The 20,828-nt window shown below is 47.7% G+C and overlaps 5 protein-coding genes across 5 annotated transcripts; 1 reads left to right on the top strand and 4 right to left on the bottom strand.

The window, feature by feature from the left end:
- Nucleotides 1-11: 11 nt before the first annotated feature.
- On the bottom strand, nucleotides 12-1,312 carry GGS22DRAFT_173651 (uncharacterized protein). Its single transcript, XM_047962959.1, has 2 exons — nucleotides 650-1,312; nucleotides 12-582 (listed from the first exon to the last, which is right to left on the bottom strand). Exons 1-2 carry the CDS (start codon nucleotides 1,068-1,070, stop codon nucleotides 389-391), a joined length of 615 nt encoding a protein of 204 aa, XP_047814702.1. The 5' UTR covers nucleotides 1,071-1,312; the 3' UTR covers nucleotides 12-388.
- A 6,579-nt stretch (nucleotides 1,313-7,891) lies between these two features.
- Nucleotides 7,892-8,633, bottom strand: GGS22DRAFT_173650 (uncharacterized protein). The gene has a single exon (XM_047962958.1). It carries the CDS (start codon nucleotides 8,495-8,497, stop codon nucleotides 8,207-8,209), a length of 291 nt encoding a protein of 96 aa, XP_047814701.1. The 5' UTR covers nucleotides 8,498-8,633; the 3' UTR covers nucleotides 7,892-8,206.
- A 1,112-nt stretch (nucleotides 8,634-9,745) lies between these two features.
- GGS22DRAFT_173647 (FAD/NAD(P)-binding domain-containing protein) lies at nucleotides 9,746-13,157 on the bottom strand. The gene is made up of 4 exons (XM_047962957.1): nucleotides 12,427-13,157; nucleotides 11,573-12,181; nucleotides 11,402-11,476; nucleotides 9,746-11,329 (listed from the first exon to the last, which is right to left on the bottom strand). Exons 1-4 carry the CDS (start codon nucleotides 12,530-12,532, stop codon nucleotides 10,191-10,193), a joined length of 1,929 nt encoding a protein of 642 aa, XP_047814700.1. The 5' UTR covers nucleotides 12,533-13,157; the 3' UTR covers nucleotides 9,746-10,190.
- A 2,240-nt stretch (nucleotides 13,158-15,397) lies between these two features.
- GGS22DRAFT_77327 (uncharacterized protein) lies at nucleotides 15,398-17,870 on the top strand. The gene is made up of 6 exons (XM_047968064.1): nucleotides 15,398-15,895; nucleotides 15,962-16,089; nucleotides 16,285-16,384; nucleotides 16,470-16,611; nucleotides 16,721-16,929; nucleotides 17,003-17,870. The coding sequence occupies exons 1-6, from the start codon at nucleotides 15,689-15,691 to the stop codon at nucleotides 17,543-17,545; spliced, it is 1,329 nt and encodes a 442-aa protein (XP_047814699.1). The 5' UTR covers nucleotides 15,398-15,688; the 3' UTR covers nucleotides 17,546-17,870.
- Nucleotides 17,871-18,258: 388 nt separating this feature from the next.
- On the bottom strand, nucleotides 18,259-19,239 carry GGS22DRAFT_192700 (NAD(P)-binding protein; the record flags this gene model as incomplete). Its single annotated transcript, XM_047965300.1, has 2 exons — nucleotides 18,259-19,134; nucleotides 19,207-19,239. 2 exons carry the CDS (start codon nucleotides 19,237-19,239, stop codon nucleotides 18,259-18,261), a joined length of 909 nt encoding a protein of 302 aa, XP_047814698.1.
- Between the last annotated feature and the right edge of the window lie 1,589 nt (nucleotides 19,240-20,828).

Genomic DNA, 20,828 nt, shown 5'->3' with positions numbered 1-20,828 from the left:
ATTTTACTGGATGAATAACGGCATAATCGAAGCCTGTCAGCCGCAACCTTCCATACCGAGGACTTCAGCTCCGACCTTCAGCTTCAAACTCTGCGTGGATCTTCGTTCGGAATTCCTACGAATGGTGATTGTTGTAACTCGAGGCCACCCTTAATAGCATAAAAACGACACTTTCGAATCGGTTGAGATATTTTCGAGATATTTTGAGCACCTATTAAGATCTTCAGTTATCGTAGACAAACTTGCGTATGCGATCTTAACATGATCTAAACCCCAACTCATCCTATTCTCATTATGTACCTACCTAGGTCCTGAGTACCTAGGTAAGCCACAAATCCAAACACGTAAAGCCGCCAACGCCGTACTGGTGTGAACAAGTATGAACCTTCTAAACATTCCTCTCCCTCCCTCTTCGTTCCTCAAAGCGATTCAACAACCCCGAGAACGTCCACCTCTTATCTAGACCTGACCCCGAGATTCCACGCGGCGATCCCGAGCTAGATCCAGGACCGGAACTTGAGAAGAGAGAGGATATAGATCGTGATGTTTTTGATGAAGTTCCTATGACCTCCGTAGGCCGACCTACTGGAAAATTAGCTGATACTCAACGATAAGACACGGTCTGTTAAGTTGGGAGATCGTTTCTCACGTATATTTCCCCTTCCTCCAATCCCATACCCCCGAAGTTGCGTATCCCTTTCTTCGACCTCAGTCTCCTCCTCGCTAACCTCATCTCCCCGACCTCCTATACCATCATCCTCACTCCGCCGTCTCCTTGGCAATGTGCCACCGACGGCCTTATCGAACCCTCTATTAACCGTATCCCGGGGTGAGGGCGATCTTAGGTTTGCAATCGACACGCTGCGTACAGGAGCCAGCCGACCCTGTATTCGCACGCGATGCTGCCTCCGCTTCTCCGGAAGTAGGCGGCTCGTCTCTGGGTCCAGATCGGACATGCCTACTTCAGTACCACTCACATCATCTCTACGGTCGCGATTAGGAAGATACGTGGAGAGGTCGTTGAGTAGCGGGGGGAGTGGGGGCGGCGGCGTGTAGGGGTGTGAACGCATTGTGTCGATAGGTGGGTGGGCGAATGGATGGATGGTGGGTAATAAAGCTTGGAGTCAGCTCTGTCCGGTTCAGTTAGGGGATAATAAAATTTTCCTTAGGGCTAGCCGCTTGACTACTAGCGCCCTGAGCCTCTGAAGGGAGCCGAGGACGTGGCTCAAACCACGCTAAAGATAGCCCTAGAGACGTTCGTCTTTCTTAGCCACCGACGACACAACTCTAATCGGACCACAATTCAATAATGTGAGATATGCAGTAATGGAATATGATGATAAACATACTATTGTTGCTGTTTGTTTCATAAATATATCACACTAAACGTGCAATATGCTCAATGAAGTCTTGGCATAGACGCCCCTGAGATATTGTTATAATCAGTAAGCTTCTTTTTCAATCAAGTTTCTTTCAAAACAACTCCCGTTCGTCTTGCTGCTATTAATCTTTTCAGCCGTTTTGAATAGAGCTATGGTATCCTGCCAGCCCGGTGGGCGCCATATTTGGCAGCATGCTCCTGTATCTAGTACACAACCGACGTGACTACCGATACCTATATCTATAAACTATGGGTAGCATAGGCCTCTCCTCTCAGGCAAGATTCGCAGAACCTCGATAAAACCATCGTCCCAGCAGATATCGCGGTTGGCGTCTACCAGATGGGCTGATTTATGCCGGCACTGGCGATATCCAACATGTCAGCTAACTTAGCCGCTGAAACCTGACCTGGCATTCTTGAGTCATCATCGACAGCATCGATAACATACCTTTTATCGCCGTTCATGACCAATCTCTTGTTCCTACAGTCTTCATAAAACGCAAAAAGCTTTCGTTCCTTTATGATGAAAGGCATGCCCTTTTAGTGGTCACTGCAGCATCGATGACCAGGTACCATTTATATAGGTAGCTCGCAGGCTACACAGGAATGCGACAGTATAAGATACATTCTCACGTTTGGTCGCATGTTTTATATCAAAAACAGCAGAGATTATGCCTTGGACCTCGGGGTTCTTCCTCAATTCTTCATCTAGTAACGGTGTGCGTATTTAGGCTACCTACCTAGGTAAGTATACAGCATTATCCCGAATGCCTTCTGGTGATGATCAAGAGCTACGAAGCATCAGTTGTTCTGGCTATATTCGGTTCTGGTATAGGTGCATACCCGCTACCTTAGTAATTCCCACGAACTCATGCTTCGAAATGGCGTAGGAACCCTCGTCGGCAAGGCTCACAAACGAATTGGTCAATGCGAGGTTAACAATGACTAGTTACACCCAATATCACGAGTACTATAGGTACCTACCTACCTTTTATGCTTGTCCAAAGCTTAAGTGGCTCTTTGCGCATAGCTAATACCGGAGTATTTGCGCAGATCGGATCGCGATGCGCGAACATCGACGTTCATGGTACGGTCGAATTAGCCACATCCGTCTCGGTGATGGGTGCGTCAACATCATTATTGGCCTTAGTAACCTAGGGGGGAATCAGATCAAATATCTACTAAATTGAACTGGGCACAGCGTATATGTAATATGTGCTAGGTACCTACCTCCTACTCCAGCAAAGTTGACGGCGTAATCGATGCCACCAAGTTCTTTAACCACGAAATTTACCATATCTTGGACAGAGACATTGTCCCCCTAGACACCCACCTCGAAAACTGTAGCCTGATAATCTTTGCTGTTAGAATACCTCTTCCTTAAGACTGCCATCTCTTCGTACCTGTATACAAGCAAGATGACATTTGCTTCAACCTCAGCGAGAAAAGGCCGCGTTCCTACTGAGGCCTCAACCTAACTATCATAAGGCATTAGGTAACGATCCTGCAGGATAACTGCGATATATGATACCTTACTCTACGATGATGGTACCTAATGACATTAAGCTGGGTACTATTAATCACCATGGCGGGTTGTTAGTGTCTGGAAGCCCGAGGAGAAACTTGTGTATACGAAATGGGATTCAGAGACGCCGTCAAGGAAAAGCCATTGATGCATTATGCTACCATTACGTATAGTTATGAGAATCATTCTAAATAGCCTCAAAGTATTACATGCATAGGAATGATTTAATTGGAAGCAATGATTCATAACTGATATAATGGTTCTATAATTTAAGCCTTGCAATTCAACTTAGAAATTGTATCACAAGATCTATCACTAGGTATTAAAACTATAATAGGTTCGATTCTGTGATTCAGTTCGATTGTATACCTACTGTATATTGCTTCATCAGTCAACTTCTTGATTGATAGATTCATACCTAGGTACTTGAGTGTTCTTTAACAGCCATACGCCTCCTTATATAACATGACGGTAACCTACCTAGAATACAGTGGTTGACCATAAATAGATTGACACGGAACATTGGGGGCATACCTAGGTAAGTAGGTAGACTTGCATACCTTTCTACTGCATTCTAGCGAGCCAACATTACTTTAGGTGACATTGACTTCCTCGATTGACCGTTCCTACAGCGCCTGACCTAAATTCAATAACTCGACATTCATTCTGGGCTTTTACATGCACGATCATAGTCGATTACGAGACCTAAAGACTACCGGGAAGTCTAGGCACTTCACCACTCTGAACTGTGGACCAAGGAGAGTGAGGAACGAGTTTCGCAAAGGCGCAACCTAATGGGGATGAGGACATGCGCCGTCTTTAGTACTGGGAGCCGACAATCCATCCATCGATCATACTGGAGCGCCTCATTCTCTAACTTCTAGCATACCCAGACAAGCCCTGGAAGTACCCAGGTAGACTGGGGTTCTGAGTAACGAAAGGGGGCGTCGAGTTGATTCTTCCAGCTTCTAAGAACATTCTTGTGTCTCAGAATTGCCAACCCATCCTAGCCGACTGCGGTAGGCTGGCGAAAAGGACATAACCCACCCGTTTGCGAGTAGACTGGATCATTTCCCACGGAATGCGCTCTACTTCCGTCTCAAGGCCAATTTCAATATACGAGCCAACGAAGATGTCTCAAGCCTATCGGAATTGCGATACCTACTAAAGACACAGGTGTTATTGATGAGCGAGTTGTGAAGTTAGTGAGTACCTACCTAGTAGCTATGAAGTTGGATTGGTAGGTAGGAGAGGGTCAAGCTCGTACTCCGCTAGGAAGATTAGGTCGATGGGGAAAGGATGGACACGCGCTGACGGGCTTGATTTTGGGCGTTCGCGGACATGTTCCTAGGACCGGGTCGAGTTGAGCGGAAGTATCCAGTGCATCAGCGTGGCGCGGTATGGTGCATAATCCATTCGATATCGAACGATGAAGGCTGGCACGTGGTAATGTAGACAAGTTGAAAGTTGAATCCACATCAAGATCGGAACTCGGGACGCTTAACGAAGATCTCTCGTGTAGCTGATTACATAGTTGACACGCGAAAGGGCGTATGCACGATAGCACGGTCCATACATTGATCTTGAACCCACAAGTTCCCCGTGGAGTTGAGTTCTAATTGAGATTCTCAAGGATTCAGGAGTTCCTAACACGGCAGCACGGCTACGACACGCACGGAATAGATGGATCTATGAACCACAATCACGAGTCCTCAAGTTCAATGCTCTAGGTCACTTTTAGCCCTATCTCTAGACGCGATCATGGATGGCGTCATTGATAGACGGCACAGGCACAAAGAGCAGTTAAGAAAGTCCGGACTGGAGTTTAGAAGAAGCAAATGCTTATGCCAAAACGCCACCCGCGCCTCTTACGTCTCGACATAGGAATGATCGATTCATTTTTCCACGTCTACTGTTATGTATTACTAGGTACACCTTTCGTGTCTTTGCCAAAGACAGAGTCCTGACGATCCGCGAAGCGTCTATCATATTGCGCCAACATACCCGATAGTACATCCTATGAATCAAAGCCAAGTCTAATGCAATAACCTCATGACATATTGATAGCAGAATCAGAATAGAGTCACTACCTACATATCTACATCAGAACAGCTTATGCCTATAAATATGCTTTCAACGCCTGTTTTCTTTATCTATTAAGATTTAGATGCCTCTGTATACTCCTCCTACGCCGACCTAGGTAAGGAATTGGATAGAGCTGTCACAGAGGTGATCTAGGCGAGTGTTCACCTAGGTACGTAGGTCCTACTACCGGTACCTACCTCCTTTCCTTACCCAGGACCTAAGCAAACATCAAATTGATAGCATTTTACACATTGGCATACGCCGGATCCCCTGAATTAGATCACAATTACATCTTCATGACGATATCAAACTCAAGGCATGAAAGAGAGGGCTACTTCGTGATACAGAGCCCCTGATTCTGGCGAATCGATTTCCTAAAATGGCCAATCTAACGCCGATAAACCCGAAATCTGGAAATGTCGGAATTATTACGATAGAATGCATTTAATAGGGGCTGTCGCACATCGCGCATGCATAGGGAATACACGCAAGTACATACATATACATATTATTACTTACATGAAGTAGAGAGATGTTCGATAGCTGACTGGCCAGTGGTTGTGTGAGGAAATAAGCAGACAGGCAGATAAGCAGTAAGCCCCGGGTTTTCGTATTTTCGTGTTGACAGCAGTTCGGAAATGAACGGCACCTGGCAAAAATCCCCGATAGGTGTGAGCGGAGTGGCAGAAGATGGCGAAATTAAGGAGAGGCTGGCGATTGTGATTGTGACGAGTAGGTACCTAGCAGCACAGCAGCTGAAAAAGCCACCGGTCGGGATGATGATTACACAATCACATTACATCGAGGTGCAAATGATATTGTATGGGGGGAAAGAAAACGCGAAAATAATTGCGAAATGTTGCAAAATACTATGCAATAAATTTGTAGGCTAGTAGTTCGGAAGAAAGATAGGAGAAATTTGAATCTCGATTCTAGACTGCCGACTAGGTAGAAACTACGAAAATGCATGAGATCAAATCTGACCTGTCACGTTGACCAGCGTTTGGTATTGTCTTGACTGCATCAATTCTATGTAGGTATAATTAAGATTACGGCTCACCGAGGGAAAAGGGGGTCAGCAATTATTGAATCATTAATTGTTAGTCAGATATGGATATGGATGATATGGACACGGACACGGAAAGGGAATAGAAAAAATGAAACTATTTCCAACGTCGCTGTTGGTTTCTTTCTGCGAACAAATATTATGTAAGATCCATCTTTATGTGCATCATGTGGTCATATGGTAAATATGAGTTGGAACGCAGTTTCATAACTCGTACGTCAGATTTGAGGCTCTTTCGTCTAATGTCCTATCAAGATCGACGAGATTGGACCGTAGTAAATAGAACCATGGCTTATCTACGAAGGGTTCACGTGTGGAGCCGTAGATCTATTCTCTCGTGGGCATCGTGGCAGCTGCGTGGCTGCGAGGGTGTGGAGGGTACTGAAATAGGCAACTTGGCCTAATCTGTTAGTCTGCTAGTCTGAGATTGTCTGACTGAGACAACATAAGGCGAATTGATTCAATATTGTGCGGCACAGCTGTCCAAATTCTGCTATGCTCTGCTCCGCCATTCCGCGTTGTTGGTTTGGCAGTTATTGATTTCCAAGGTTCTCCACGATGTCCGGTAGCCTATGGACTGGGTAGTAGCGACGATAACCAACGACAGCTCGAATCGAATCCGTGGAGCCAACGTTTTCTGAGGTCTTTAATGGTCCAACCCACCATTGTTAGATTGATTGAATTTGACTCGTCCATAGGGCTTAACTTGGAAATAGTCCCAACTACTAAGCAGCTAAGGGACTAAGGGACTGAGGGACTAAGACGGCCACAGCCTATGATGTGGGTAAGGAAGTTAGGAGGTTAGGACGCTCCCGCTCACTTGGTCGGTTGCTTCGGTTTTTAGGTCTAAATTAACAACCTCAAGATGATGTTAGCGACGTTGACTAAAATCAAGAGAATTAATTAGACGGGAGAGCCGGAAGTTCATATGACAATAGAATTTACTCATCTAAGCGCGCTTGACGCCGATTGAGGTGTTTTTAACAATGCTTGACCATGTCTACGATGTAGACCAACTTCAATAGATTAGCTGGCTAATGCAGACTTGCTATGCGCGAGCAGCGTCAAGGCAAGATAGATACTAGGTAGTCTTTAACCTCATGCACTGCTTGGTTTAACAGACTGGCTACCTGGCATCTATGCTCCCCACCAGCGAAAAGAATCTGCTGGAGACGAGGAGACGAGGAGACAAGGAGATGAGTCGGGAGGCGATGTCGGTGGTGTCAATAGACATCATGGATGTTTAGACATTGAACAGTGGACATTGGCAGATGCGATCAAATTGCCAATTGCGTCCATTAGACTGTATTGCGTCAGCCGAAACCGAGGCTCCAATACAATTCATTCGCATGTGGCAAATATTCTGTAATATCGGCGTTCATGCTTCAATTGGTCGCATCACGTAGGTATCGGGTTTCAAGTGTGCCAATTGATATATGTCGTCGTCGATCGTTTCGTGAAACATCGAATCTGAAATCCATGTGATGACTTCATCTTCAATACTCCCTCAATCGGGAATTTGTCCTAATTGTTCGTTAGCTAATGCACGTCGACTACCTAGGTAGGTTGGGTTTTATTATTGTTTACCTTGGATGAATTATTGCTGGTTTCAATAGTTTACCTAGTACTAATGTATGATGCGTTTTCAGACTTGTCGACCTACCTAAGTAGGTTCTTCTCATCCCGTCGCTTGGGAGGTTTTCCATATGGCTACTAGGTACAGTAGCTTGTAGCTACGTGTCATGCTCATGCCGTTAGTTACTATGTACGAGGTCACAAAGTCACAAGCACAAGGTTGAACTTCATTCGAGAAGGCACTGGTCGGAGAAAAAGCTTCCATAGAGAAAAGACCGTACATGATCCCAAATCCCAATACCGGCATTCTGGAAAGGTGTGGTAGCATCACATACAACATCGTACCCAGCAGTGCTAAGTTAGCTAACACTCAGCTCATACGCAACACCGTATTCGGCCGAACCCCCTTGAGATTCAATCTATCTGTAACCTTGCAAGACTCAAGTTGAAGGGTGGTACATAGTAAAGACCAAGAGCAAAATCGAGATTCAATCCATGATGATAACGCGCAATTCGTAAAGAGCCCTGCGAACATGGATTCTTTCATAGTAGACGATCAATAGGATCTAGAATGTCAAAATTTTTCTGCTGGAAGACCCTGAAAAAACCCTAGAAGACCCAAAGAAAAGCCAGAGAAACCCTGGAGATCCCTTCTCCCCTTGTGAAACTTGTCAAAACTCACCCTTACTTTCATCTCCCCGGTCGTGTCAAGCTGGTAAACATGCCAACCTCGGGCTCGTGCTTCTCGTGTAAACGTAATCCGGGTAATTAGAGTAGGGGAGAAAAAAGTCGAAAACAGAAAAACAAAGGGGCGCAGCGACTCGGCAAACTCCATCACCACGATGCGGTGTGGAGTTGATACCATAATTCACCCCCCGGCTCCGCGCCCCTGTCTCCCCGGGGAGGCCCCGCAGGATGGCAGCATAGTCGGAAGCTGGCGGAAGTACATGGCAGCATAAGCAGCATGGCTGCATGGGTAACTTGAAAAAAAACAAAAACACATTCATTCGTTCAATGATCTTCATTAACTATGCTATGTTTAATAACCTTGGAAATCCGCCATGCCGTCGTGAGACAACGGCGTTTCGACGGCGCTGCCGCGTAACGATTCTTCATCCGCGCCATTGGCCTTTTTCCCATCACCGAATTAGTTTAATTAATAACGATCCCGTTAGCCCCCGTGTTTTAGGGTGTTTAGTGCGTTTAGTCTAGCACTATCTGTTTTATCTAGCTGCATGGAGAATTATGAGAATTGAGTGGCCTGCCGAATGTGGGATAGACGGAGGGTTGGCTGCATGACGGGCTTGTCACCCGCATACGATTTTGGCAAGGAATACCCAGCTCACTAAATAATTCGCCGGAGAAGGCGGCGTTCGTCTCGTCGTTCGACTAACAGGCGGGACGGTTCGTTTGCTGATCTGGATTCTTTGGGATTTCGGGGATTCTTGGGACACAGACTAATAGATTACCAGCTAGTGGACGACTGTAGCAACGCTGTAATAGACTAGCAACGAACTGCCGCAAAAGAACCCTCGCAGAAAGATCCACGCCGTCGGTAGCCCATATGCAGACATGACAAGACTTGTTTAGTACGTTTATCTAGTATGGTCGACATGGTTTGACATGGTGAAAATGGCTAATATAGCCAATATGGTCAACATAGCAGCATGGTTCGAGTAATAGCATGATTTTGAGGCGAGCAGGGCGAGAAACTTGAATGGTATAGGAGAATGCGCAGGAATAGCCTGAGAAACACTAGAAGCACTAGATAGAAGCACTAGGCAGGGTAGAGTAAATATTTTCCACCAAGCTCTGCAGAGTCTGCACGCTGTACCCCTATCGTGATAGTAGATGCTGAATGTATGCAGGATGTAAGCAGGTATGTAGGCAAGTATGATACTTGCCAGATCCTAGGTACTGGGTGCGAGGAACTAGGTGGTTGAGCAACTTAACTGTTTGACGTTTCAACTGGCTTTGGTTTATTGCTGCAGTTGGTAAACGACGAGCACGTGTTTTGCTTACAGTGCGTATTCGACCAACCCCCTTTTTCTCATCTCCCTCGCTTCAACCCGCATACACTGTACGAGTACTTATTCATGCACGTGTGTGAATCCTCATGTATGTGTTATGTATGAGATTATGCCGAATACCACTATGTACATGTATGTAGTATATACTGCATTTGGCACCGAGGAGATAGTACCCAGGTATTATGCTATCCATGGATGCATGCCCGGGTCCGTGCCTCATTATGTCTAGGACAGATTAGACAGATTATGGGTATCTCTTCTGGCTTCTACTCAAGAAAAAGGCAGGTCGTAGAAATGACGGTACATGTAGAACTTTTTAAACAGAGAAAAGAGACCACGCTGACGCTCCAGCTCAACCGTGCAACCGAACATAGAAAAGCAAAAAAAGTGGCAGTTTTAGCACAATCGTCGCGAAATGAACTCCCAGCCTCGCCGTCCCAAAAATAGATGTACAAGCCTTTTGTAGAACCCATTCGCGCATGCGCGCCCGTACAAAACAAAGATCTAGGTAGGAAAAATTCTAGAATTCTAGTTCAGTTTCGGTTCTTCCGACGGTAGGGTTTTTAAGCTGTCATCCAAAGACTCTAGCTTCTTCATGTCTCCGTACTTGCTCGCCCACTCGTTGTTCACGTTGCGGTAATCTTCGGGTCCGTAAGAGTCGTACAGCTCACCAAAGAATCCCTTCTTGCGGTAGATGTTCAGACCCAAGTCGCGCTGCAAAAGGTCAAGATATGGCACGGCATCGAAGATGAAGTTAGGGTTCTTGGAACCCCAATCGGTCGGGTAACGCCACTTTCCGAAGCGGTTATATAACACGGTCTCGTAACGCAATTGTGCCATCGCCTTCTCGTCACCCAAAGATGCTGATGGATCTATTTCCAGCTTACCAGAGAAGTATGCGCTGATCCAGAGACCTTGGAGATGCGCGGTGATCATGTTACTGAAGTTAGACACGAGACCGATGAATGCAGTATCACGGGCGCGAAGGAAGCGTTCAGACGGTGGGACGAGGAAGTGGTGAAGCATGTACGGGGTGAGTGGCTTATATGGAGTCACTTCATCTGTGCTCGTAATACCCTTCTGCTGTGTCATGGGAATATAATTCTTGTTCCATACTGGCTGATCCTTCAAACGAGGGAATTTCTCAAGAATTTCTTTATCGGCACGTTCGATTAATGCTTGGTCATTTGCGAGATCAGTCGTCGGTGCATCTGTGCTCGGGGTGTGGGGGATGCCCAATTCGGCCTCGATTCCTTCGGGCAAGAATTTAATGGTCGGGACGTGCTTCCAGCCAGTGTGGGCGAGCAGGGCCTCGGACTCAAATTCGGTACCGTCGGAAAGGTGGACCTTGCCTGGGCTTAGATGGTCGATCTCGCTAACATAGACATTAACAAGATCACTCTTGACGATATCCATGAAATTGGTCTCGTAGTTCAGAATGCTGAAACTAGACCCCGTAAACATGGCGTCGGTCCAGGGCTTCAGCTTAGCCGTTTTGGGATGAGAGTCGAAGGCCATGAGATTGATAACATCTCCGCCAAGAACTTTCCAAAAAGAGTTGACGATCGTCCTTCCGACTGCTGTGCCGTGGTAAAAACCGCGGATACCTCCATAACCGTCAACGTCGCCCCAAACACAAGGGCTAAACCAAGTCAAGAATCGGATATCTATTTATGTCTGTTAGTATTGATTTATTGGAGAGTGTTAAGAGTGTTTGGCGACGGGTTGAGACAACTTACTAGCCAGCTTCTCAATCCACTTCTTTAGCGGCGTTACGTATGATGGCGCAATCCAGCACGGGCCGTGACCGGTGGCTGTCAGTTTTGGTTAGCTAAAGTCGTCATTGGCTAAGACAAGAAAAGCAAAAAGAATGGAAAAGCAAAAGCAAGAGCCAAAAAGGTAAAACGTACATCGAATAACCCAGTCGACTTGGACGCCCGCAGTCGCATATGCGTAGACGGCATCCCACGCGAACTTGGTGCCTCCAAAGACCGTCACTCTCTTTGCCGTCTTTAGCGTATCGGCGTTCTCTTGGAAATGCTTTCCGTGAAATATTCTGCCGCCGTATTCTTCTTGCCCTTCGAAATGGGGTAAGAACGGCTCTGATGTCAGACCTGTGGCGAACACGACACGGCGCGCGAACACCTTAGTCTCCTTCTGGTTCGGGGATGCGATCGTCAAGATCCAACCACCCTCTACGGTATCTTGGTGTTCCGCGACGACCACTTTGGTGCTGAGGCGGACTAAGTCGGCGATTCCAAACCTCGTCGCGTATGCCTTGAGGTAGCTGTTGATAACCTTACCGGGCATGTGTTCGCCGGGTTTGACGCCGAATGTCGCCGTGTCCATAGGGAAGTCGGGATATTCGAACGTTCCTAGAAGGTTATTGCTCTTCAGGCCAGGATATAGACGATGGTCGGCCCACGTGCCGCCTAAGCTGGACTGGGAGTCGAACACGGCTAAGGAACATTCTGGTTGAGTGCAGTGAAACTGCTTCGCGGCGGCCAATCCATACCAGCCTACGATGGCGGGACGAGTCAACTAACGGTGCTTTTACCATCGCGAGGGATATACGGGTAGGTAGGTAGCTAGAGAGGTAGATAGATGGGAGGTAGATGGGAAGGTAGGTAGATGGGAAGGTAGGAAGATGGGAAGATAGGGGAGTTAGAGATGTACATCATGTACGTATAATGCGTATGATGGTTGATGAGAGTAGACGAAGACAGATGAAGTGATATAACAAAGAAAAGACGAGGTGGCTTACCAGCTCCTACGACGGCGCAGTCTAGCTTTTCCATCGTGATATTTTCGTTCTCGTTCATGTTGATAAATTCGTTCTTCTCGGTTCGTGTTGGTGTTGTATTAGCCATGACGATATGTGTTGCTAAGACTCGCTGGGTGTTTGTCCGACGTCCCTGCCGCTATGCAACTAGATATTGCTTCGCTCTTGGTCTAGAAAAGAACCGGGAAAGCGGGATAAAAGACACGCGCAGGATAAAGTTGGAAGTACGAAACGCCCAGAGAATGGTAGGCACATTAGAAGCACATTGGAAGCACATTAGAAGAGGCTTATCAGAGACATATTAAACGACTAGACCGAACCCCCTTCCCTCCCCCTTCCCTCGCCCCCCCTAGGCCGAGACCTCTCGCCATAGTGAGCAGGAAACGGCCTCGCTTGTATCATCCCCATCCCGACGGCCCGCCTTAATCTTAGTCGTCGTGTAGTCGTACGGTGCGAGGCAAGGGGGGCACGGGGCCGGTCCTCTGGCGACGTTGGGGGCAACATGCTATGCGCAGCATGTAGCGTACTATGTAGGGGACCGCGAAGGATGCGTACATATTACTTAGGTATGTAGGTACTGTTAGTAGGGTAATAGCGTACATATCGTACATAGCTAGGTAGGTAGTGTACAGAAGCAGGCTACGGATTTCGAATGGATCGAGGTATGGATCGAGGTATGGATCGAAGTATGGATCAAGGTATGGAAAGGTATGGATCGAAGTATGGATGAGGTATGGATGAGTGCGCATAGTACGGGTGCGTATTATGAGATTCTTCTCTAAACGGAAACTCTCCACAATCTTGGCAGTAGCTGCTAAATGCTAATCTACCTAGCACCTACCCACCAATGCCAAACCGGTATCACAACCGAGAAGATCATGCCGATCACTTTCCTTATTGGTCCTTGGCCTAGTCTCATCCGTCCCGCTGTCGCAATACATAAGAACCACCATTCCCTCCTTTTCGTCTCTCAAGCCCCCAAGACCCCCCCCACCGCTGCTCTAAGCCTGGACAGTCCTGGACCGTCCTGGACATTAGCTGACATTTTATAACCTGCTAAATCTAAAATGTTCCCCAGTTTACTGTTATGATATGCACGAAATCCAAGATACTTAATAGAACTCCAACTATTATAGCGTCCCCATCGGCACAGGCCGCACCCGTCTTACGACAGAGAGGAGACGTTGACAGAGCAATGACCAATATTCGACCAGTGGTTGTGTTGCGCCATTGACGGGAGCAGCGCAGAGTCCAGGTAATTCTTAGGGTAATCCAGGTTTATGTAGGGTTATCCGGGTCAGGTCATCCAGGTCATGCTCCAGACTTTCCAGGTAATGTTGGTGCTAGTAGTTAGCAGCTAGCAGCTAGCAGCTAGGTCGATATGTCATCAACGTTGGTGCGCGACCGTTGAAGTTGGTGAGAATCTATTGGAATACTTCGATTCGCTTACATCTACAGCTTACTTCTCGCTTGTGCCAACTCGCATATATCTAAATACCTACTCGCATATGTACTCGCATATATGTAATGCATCATATAGCACACACCATCTCGTTTTTCGTTTAATCGTAGATTCTTAGATTGTTCCAACATCCATGCATAGAAAAAATCTCGGAGGTAATAGGGTATCATGCATAACAGCTTCAGATAAAGGACATGTCCGAGCTACATACATCGTAATAAGCTACATGATACAGGAGAGCAGGAGAGTACTAGGTAGGAGAACAGGAGAGCAACCTGGATGTACGCATAGTACATGAATACCTAGTAATACGCATAGTACATCCCTATACTTCGCACAATACAATTTACATGCCATGGCCATGCCATGCTATATGCTTTATCATAATATGCAGCTAGTAACACCGAATTGGAAAGGAATTCCGGGGAGAAATTCCGACCTACCTGAGGCTCCTCTTCGCTCGTCTCTAGTTTCAATAATCGTATCTTACCCATCTTACCCTCTTACCCTCTTACCCAATACACATCCACCCATCTTAAAATCCCCTGAGCATTCAATTCCTTCGTCTGTCGATATCTACCTAGGTACCATATTAATTATTGAGGGAACTTTTTTTAATCATTTTATCTTACCTGTCCGAGCTTTACCCATCTGAACCAGGTTCCATGATCCATCCCCTTACCAACTGAGGCACAAAGCCTTACGAACGAGGGACCCATCCTCGCCCAGCCCGCGAAGCGTCCAGAGCTTTTTTTTCGCCGGGGGCTGAAGCGTGGCGGTCCCGCAAAACTTGCAGAGGCTAACTTACCGGCCCCTGAGGGAATGTAACAGTCACTTTTAGCCGCGCATGCTCTCATGCATACAATCGGGGACGATTTTCGTCTCATAGGACACGGCACATTAGAAACGAACAAAACAATTCACTTTATGAGCTCTAGGGCTTATGTGACGGGGTATTATGTACGAGAAAAAACTAGGGGTAGCAGGTACATACCTAGGTACGCGTACTATGTAGTAACTCGAGTTTGTAACTTGAGTTTGTAACTTGGGTTGTAATATTGGACGTGTAGCTCTCTCTCTCTCCCTCTGTGTGTGTGTGTGTGTGTGTGTTGACCAAGATTTGAATAAGGAGATGATGATGTTGCTGATGCTGCTGATGTCGATGCCGATATCACATACTTATCTGCCCGTTCCTGCATTACTAGGCAGTTAATACCCGCGTGTGATCATGCGGTCGGTTGTCGAATAAGTGACTCGGCGCCGTCACACGAACGATATTCGCCCTCGAGCTCCAGATACAGCTCGAAGCCACGTCGATCTCTCCCTCAGGTACCCATCGGCTATCCACTCTGATAATGATTCGAGATTAGCCCGCCCCTGGTCGATACAGCCAAATTGTGGTTCAGGCTCATAAAGAATCCATGCTGATACCCCGATCTCTCTATCGTCAATCGACCAGTCATAAACCCTTTCACAAGGAGGACCCGATTCTAAGTTCCCAAACAGTGAATAATTATATGTAAACCGTTATACTATATACGAATCGACAACCAGGGGAACTGCTGAGCCGGAGGATAGTAAATACTCTAAGTCATCCGTCGCATCCGTTCGCCTTCGTCGTCTTCGCTAGTCAACTTAGTCAACTTAGTCAAGTCCTTTTCGCTAGTTGTTAGTTGTTGGTCTCTCTTTAGTCCTTTAGTCCCTCCTTCCATTCGCTCCATTCGCTCCATTCTCTCAACGGTCTCCTCGACGGTTCGGTCTCAGCCTGCCGCTTTCTTCGCCATGTCTTCGGCCGCAACAAGCGCCGACCCAGCGGCGGCAGCAGCTGCTGCTGCCGCAGCCCAAGCCGCCATGCTTCAGTTTACCATAGAGGCCTTCACGCTGCTCTCCGTTGGCCTCTTTATTACCATGCTTCGGACGTTCGCTCGTATAAAGGCCGTAGGAATTAAAGGTTTACAGGCCGACGATTATCTAGTCTGGGTCGGAGCGGTTAGTCTTAAGCTCGTGTCCGGTGAGATGGGAAGCCGTTCGTGGGATTAATGTATGTTTGCATAGATATTTTACGCCATCGAGACCAGTCTTGCGTATTCCGTCGGACATGTCGCTCAAGGTTTGGCCAACAACGGTATGACGGATGCTCAACGAGCCGCATTATCGCCCGACAGCGCTGAATTCGCCACGAGGTATGTCACATTGGATTGTCACTTGGTTTGCGCCGCTCTGGATTATGTCGTTTTTAAATGTCGATGGTTTAAGCCACTCTGGACGGTCCAGTGGTAACGGGTGGTGAAGTGGAATCAGAGCGAGTGAGAGGAAGTGACAGTGAGAGCGTGATGAGGGTGAGGAGATGAATGACATTTGCTAACTGGTGTCTCCAGAGTTGTCGGTTCGAAGATCCAACTTGCCGGATGGTCGTCATACTCCGTCCTTCTCTGGTCACTTAAGGCATCTCTTTTAGTATTTTATATGCGATTAACTGTAAGAACTTCATAACTCGACGAATCGATCTATATGGTTTATTCGGTGGTCTATTCTGAGGACTTATTACTAACTACATGTACAGGCGGGTCTCAAAAAAACTTACCTGATCCGCATTTACATCGGTTTCGGTCTTTTGGGAGCTAGTTTCGTCACCATCTTGATGAACCTCTTCCTCGCTTGCCGTCCCTTCCATCTCTACTGGCAGATTAACCCCGACCCAGGCAGTATGTATTTCTCGCTCATCGGCCTTTTCAGTTCCGTTTTCACCCTCTCTCTCACCCTCTCTCACCCTCATTCCTCAACATCGACGGAAGGATGCTAACAATCATCAAGACACATGCCAACCGGCCGTCTCAAACCAGATCATCTGGGTCTACCTCTCGATGAACGTAATCACTGACCTGTATCTCATCTCGATTCCCGTCCCCATGCTTTGGCAATCGAGTTTGAGACCCGTGAAGAAGTTCGGCTTGATCCTTCTATTTAGCGGAGGATTATTCGTCGTCGCATGTGCCATTCTCCGATGCGCACTCATCGTAACCGTAAGCTCACCCTCTACCTCCCTATATCTGGCGTAATTCGGTCGACAAGTACACAGAAACTCATATATCATAGGACCCGGTTAACGGAGCGCAACTGGCTGGATCGTGGGCTGTTCGAGAAACATTCGTCGCCGTCATTACGACTAACCTTCCCATGGTCTTCCCTCTTATCAAGAATTGGCTTACTCCCGTCCTGGGGTCTCTTCTCACCACCATGCGTTCGCAGCAGAAGCTCACCGACAAGGAGTCCAGGAGCGACTTGCGCACATTCGGCGGTGGCAGTCACAACACCTGGAAACGTCGCGGCGGACCTCCTACGGCGAACCCTATCACCAATATCACCTTCAACGAGAGCGAGGAGCGGATGGTCGATGACGTCAAGCTACAGGATCTGAAGGGATGGACCGACTCCAGCACCACGGGTAGCGCCCCGGCCCCTAACAACAACATACGGAAACACGTCGAGGTCGCCGTCGTTAGCGAAGCGCGTGACGAGAGGGACCTACCGGATCACCGCGGCCACGTCGTCGGCGACGAGGAAAACCAACACCACGGCAACTTCTCTTTCGCTAGAGGACCGCGAAGGTCAAGCTACACCGGCCAAGGTCGCATGTAACAACATTGCCGTATGTAAAAACATTTTAAAAGGTTATAGTTAATGAACTTTTTTCTTAAAAAGTAATATACCCGCCAACTTCCTCTTCGCCGGCGCAAAACGGGACAGCGCAGAAAAAAAATCGGTGGCGCTAAACGTGTAGGAGATATATATAAAAAGCGGTAAAGGAAACTGGAACTATTTCGGCTCTTTCAGCGGTGTCTTCCATCGTTTCCAATTGTATATAGGAGCTCGGGAGTAACTTATACGGGAGTCCCCAATCCTCAGCCGGTTCAACAGGGACGATTTGTTTATTCTTGCGTTCACAAACTCTGGCTGGTAAAGAGAGCAAAAAAGGCGCTCCGACGAGCAGAAGACCTAAGGTTTCATATTTTCGTCTTACTGTAGGTATTTTGGCAAGTCGTCTGTTATGATAGTGTGTGTATTTACAAAGAGTCGGACATCAGGTAAAAACCGATGGAATTTAAAGTGTTATATATTTCAATCATCTATGGGGGAAATGACCCGGTGCCGTGGTGCTGGGAAGGGATTCTTGAACGTTGGTTCTGATTTGTTACACCGACATATTTGAGCCATTCCTAATTTCTGTCTCATGTGGTGTCAAGGGTGTCAAGGGTTCGGATCATCTCTGGCTTACTTCTGGCCACCTCTAGCCCATCTCCGAACCAGCGTTGAACCACTTCACAACCAGCTTTGAACGGCCTCGGTATCACCTACCTATCCATGGCCGACTTGATGATTGACTTCAGCTCATCCCTTCCCAAGTCCTTAATACCCAGCAGTTCGTTGTCGCGCACGGGAAAATACCCGCCCCAACCTTTACCGATGAAAGCTCGGTTAATGAACATGGCGATCACTTCCTCGCTATGGTCACCTGCCGCCCAACGCCTGAAAGCCTCACTCTCCAAATTTTCCGTCTCCGAATACGTAAGGTCCCAACCGTCGGTGGCGCCCAGCTCCTTGGCTATTGCGATCAATTCGTTCTGGGTTGTGTTGACGCTCGATATTCTCACTGGACGATTAGCCGTTTCTTCTAGGTGGGTCAGGATGCCGATCACGGCCTGAGCGATGTCATCGTAGGTTGTAGCACAGAAGAGCACATCTCCGCCATCTTTGATATCCGCCTTGCGATTCTTCACGTCCACGATAAAGTCCAGGGTCCAGTCTGGGCCGAGGAAAGAGGCGTTGTGAATCGTAGTCCAAGAGAACGAGGGGTTCTCGGTGACCCTCTTCTCGCACTGCTGCCTGATGGCAATCTTAGGCTGATAGATGGGGAAAGCGGCTAGCTTGGGGTTCATGAGGTCATTCCCATACTCCGAAGGAATCATCCTCTTGACGCCGGCATTAACCGCGGCATCGACGAGATTCTTCTGCTCGTGAATGGCCTCGAACGCCATCGCCGAGACTAGCGCATCCTGCCCTTGGAGAGCGGATTGTAGAGACTCAATAGAATCGTAATCTACCTGCTTGATTGTGACGTCTGCGGGGAAATCACGGCCTCGACTATCGTCACGCGTGAGAACAGTCACGTTGAAGAGTTTCGAAGTCGAAAGTCGCTCAACGATTGGGCGGCCGATCTTGCCAGTCGCCTAATCAAAAGAGTCAGCGCCTCAGCTGCCAAATGGACAAATGGATATGGGTGGAGCTATTTTTTCACGGACCCCTACTACGGCTACGTTCTTGATTGTAGTCATCGCGACGGAGAAAAAAAATTTTGAAAAAAAAAGTAAAGAGTAGAAACAAGAACTAGATAGCTCTGGTTTGGGTACACAGGGTACCTAGGTATGGTACTGCGGTTGGGCTGGGATCGCTGGGATCGCACGGGCGGAGATTACAAGGGAAATTTCCATTCAGCCCGAAAGGTTGCGAGAAAAGGTGCGAAGTGGGAGATTTGAATATTTTTTTGACCCGAACATTACCTACCTGGGTAGCTGGGTAGATATACTATTACACAACACATGTACGTAGGGTATTTGGGCATGTATGTAGGTATGTATGTATGTATGTATGTACGATGTATGTCACAGCCACGTTTACGCACACGCTCCCCCTACTATATACGGATACCTACCTACATAATAGATTCTGCCGGATGGGGGGCGGACTGGGCGAACTAGGCGGAGAAGGAAACTTCAAGGAAGGACGCTGTCAGCCAGCCTTTCGGGAGAGATAGTGGCGTCCTAATAGACCCGACAACCATCACACTGGAATACGTCTATCATAAATGGGAGGCATGATTGGACGTTCCTATGCCCACTCGCGATGCTGTTGGTCACAAATCCACACCGACGGAATCGTCTCTCTTCCCATGGCCTTGGATCAGGTCCTTGAGCAGGGTCGCTTCCTCGGTCGGTCCACTCCCGCCTTGCTTCTGCTGTTCTAAATTCTACAAAAAAGACCGTGCTCGAGCCTAGAAGCCTTCCTAATGAGGCGACGCTCTCGTAACGATGCCAGGCGGTCCAGCGCAGCAATCCTACCCCCCTGCGGCTGCCTGCAAGTCTCCTATCGCCGTAACATGGTAACATGCGATGGTCTTTGCCGAGAGGGTGATCATAGGCGAGGTTGCTAGGTATATAGGAAGGTAGGTACGTATGTATGTAGGTGCTAGATGCTAGATGCTACTAGGTAGGTATATGACTGGCGGAATAGTAATGCGAGATGCATACTAGGTAGACGTCTCGAAACAAAGGCGGCGGTCGTAGCAACCAGTAGTAGCCAGCAGTAGTAGCCAAAAGTAGTAGCAATGGCGGCATCACCATCATACTACGAATGTACTGGTGTGCTGTAGCGCACAGCTTACATGTAGAGTAGTGTGCTAGTGTGCTAGCCTGCCAGCGTCCCTCGTCCCTCATCCCCCCCGTAGTAGTCGTAACCTAGTGTCGTAGCAGGAAATCCGGCAGTCCCATGCCGCCCCTGGAACGATCCTATAGGATATTAAGCTAAGTATGGAGAAAGCTGCAGGTTCAGCCGAAGACCCTGTCAGATCCCTGAATTCCCCTGCGTGGGTTCTATACACCCATGCCAACTCCACCTCGAACCCCCTCAACTGACAACTGGAAGTGCTTTAGAGGTTCGCAGTCGACAAGAACTCGCGCGAGGGAGCGGGTGAAGGTGAGTCTTCGATGTAACATACCGCTCTTTTGAGTGGGTAGTGGAGAATTCTTGACTCTTGACTTCTTGACTCTTGAGCCATTTGCTGATCTTGCTTGACCTTTCGACTTTTGAACCAGGCCGTGAAACGAACCAGAGCCAGATGGAAATTTTTCTTGTTCTTTTTTCCCTC

The sequence above is a fragment of the Annulohypoxylon maeteangense genome (assembly GCF_022496945.1).
Source record: "Annulohypoxylon maeteangense strain CBS 123835 unplaced genomic scaffold GGS22scaffold_22, whole genome shotgun sequence".
In the NCBI taxonomy this organism is placed as follows: domain Eukaryota; kingdom Fungi; phylum Ascomycota; class Sordariomycetes; order Xylariales; family Hypoxylaceae; genus Annulohypoxylon; species Annulohypoxylon maeteangense.
The sequence above is the reverse complement of the archived record's forward strand: the minus strand, read 5'-3'. Positions and strand labels throughout refer to the sequence as shown.

Excerpts from the sequence above, each read along its gene's own strand:
- GGS22DRAFT_77327 (XM_047968064.1), top strand. The coding sequence starts at position 15,689 with ATGTCTTCGGCCGCAACAAGCGCCGACCCAGCGGCGGCAGCAGCTGCT. Across the intron at positions 15,896-15,961 it reads ATCTAGTCTGGGTCGGAGCG|ATATTTTACGCCATCGAGAC; the intron begins GTTAGTCTTAAG and ends ATGTTTGCATAG. Across the intron at positions 16,612-16,720 it reads GATTAACCCCGACCCAGGCA|ACACATGCCAACCGGCCGTC; the intron begins GTATGTATTTCT and ends ACAATCATCAAG.
- GGS22DRAFT_173651 (XM_047962959.1), bottom strand. The coding sequence starts at position 1,070 with ATGCGTTCACACCCCTACACGCCGCCGCCCCCACTCCCCCCGCTACTC. Across the intron at positions 583-649 it reads TGGAGGAAGGGGAAATATAC|GTCGGCCTACGGAGGTCATA; the intron begins GTGAGAAACGAT and ends ATTTTCCAGTAG.
- GGS22DRAFT_173647 (XM_047962957.1), bottom strand. The coding sequence starts at position 12,532 with ATGGCTAATACAACACCAACACGAACCGAGAAGAACGAATTTATCAAC. Across the intron at positions 12,182-12,426 it reads CTGCGCCGTCGTAGGAGCTG|GCTGGTATGGATTGGCCGCC; the intron begins GTAAGCCACCTC and ends CCGCCATCGTAG. Across the intron at positions 11,330-11,401 it reads GTGGATTGAGAAGCTGGCTA|ATATCCGATTCTTGACTTGG; the intron begins GTAAGTTGTCTC and ends AGACATAAATAG.
- GGS22DRAFT_173650 (XM_047962958.1), bottom strand. The coding sequence starts at position 8,497 with ATGGTATCAACTCCACACCGCATCGTGGTGATGGAGTTTGCCGAGTCG.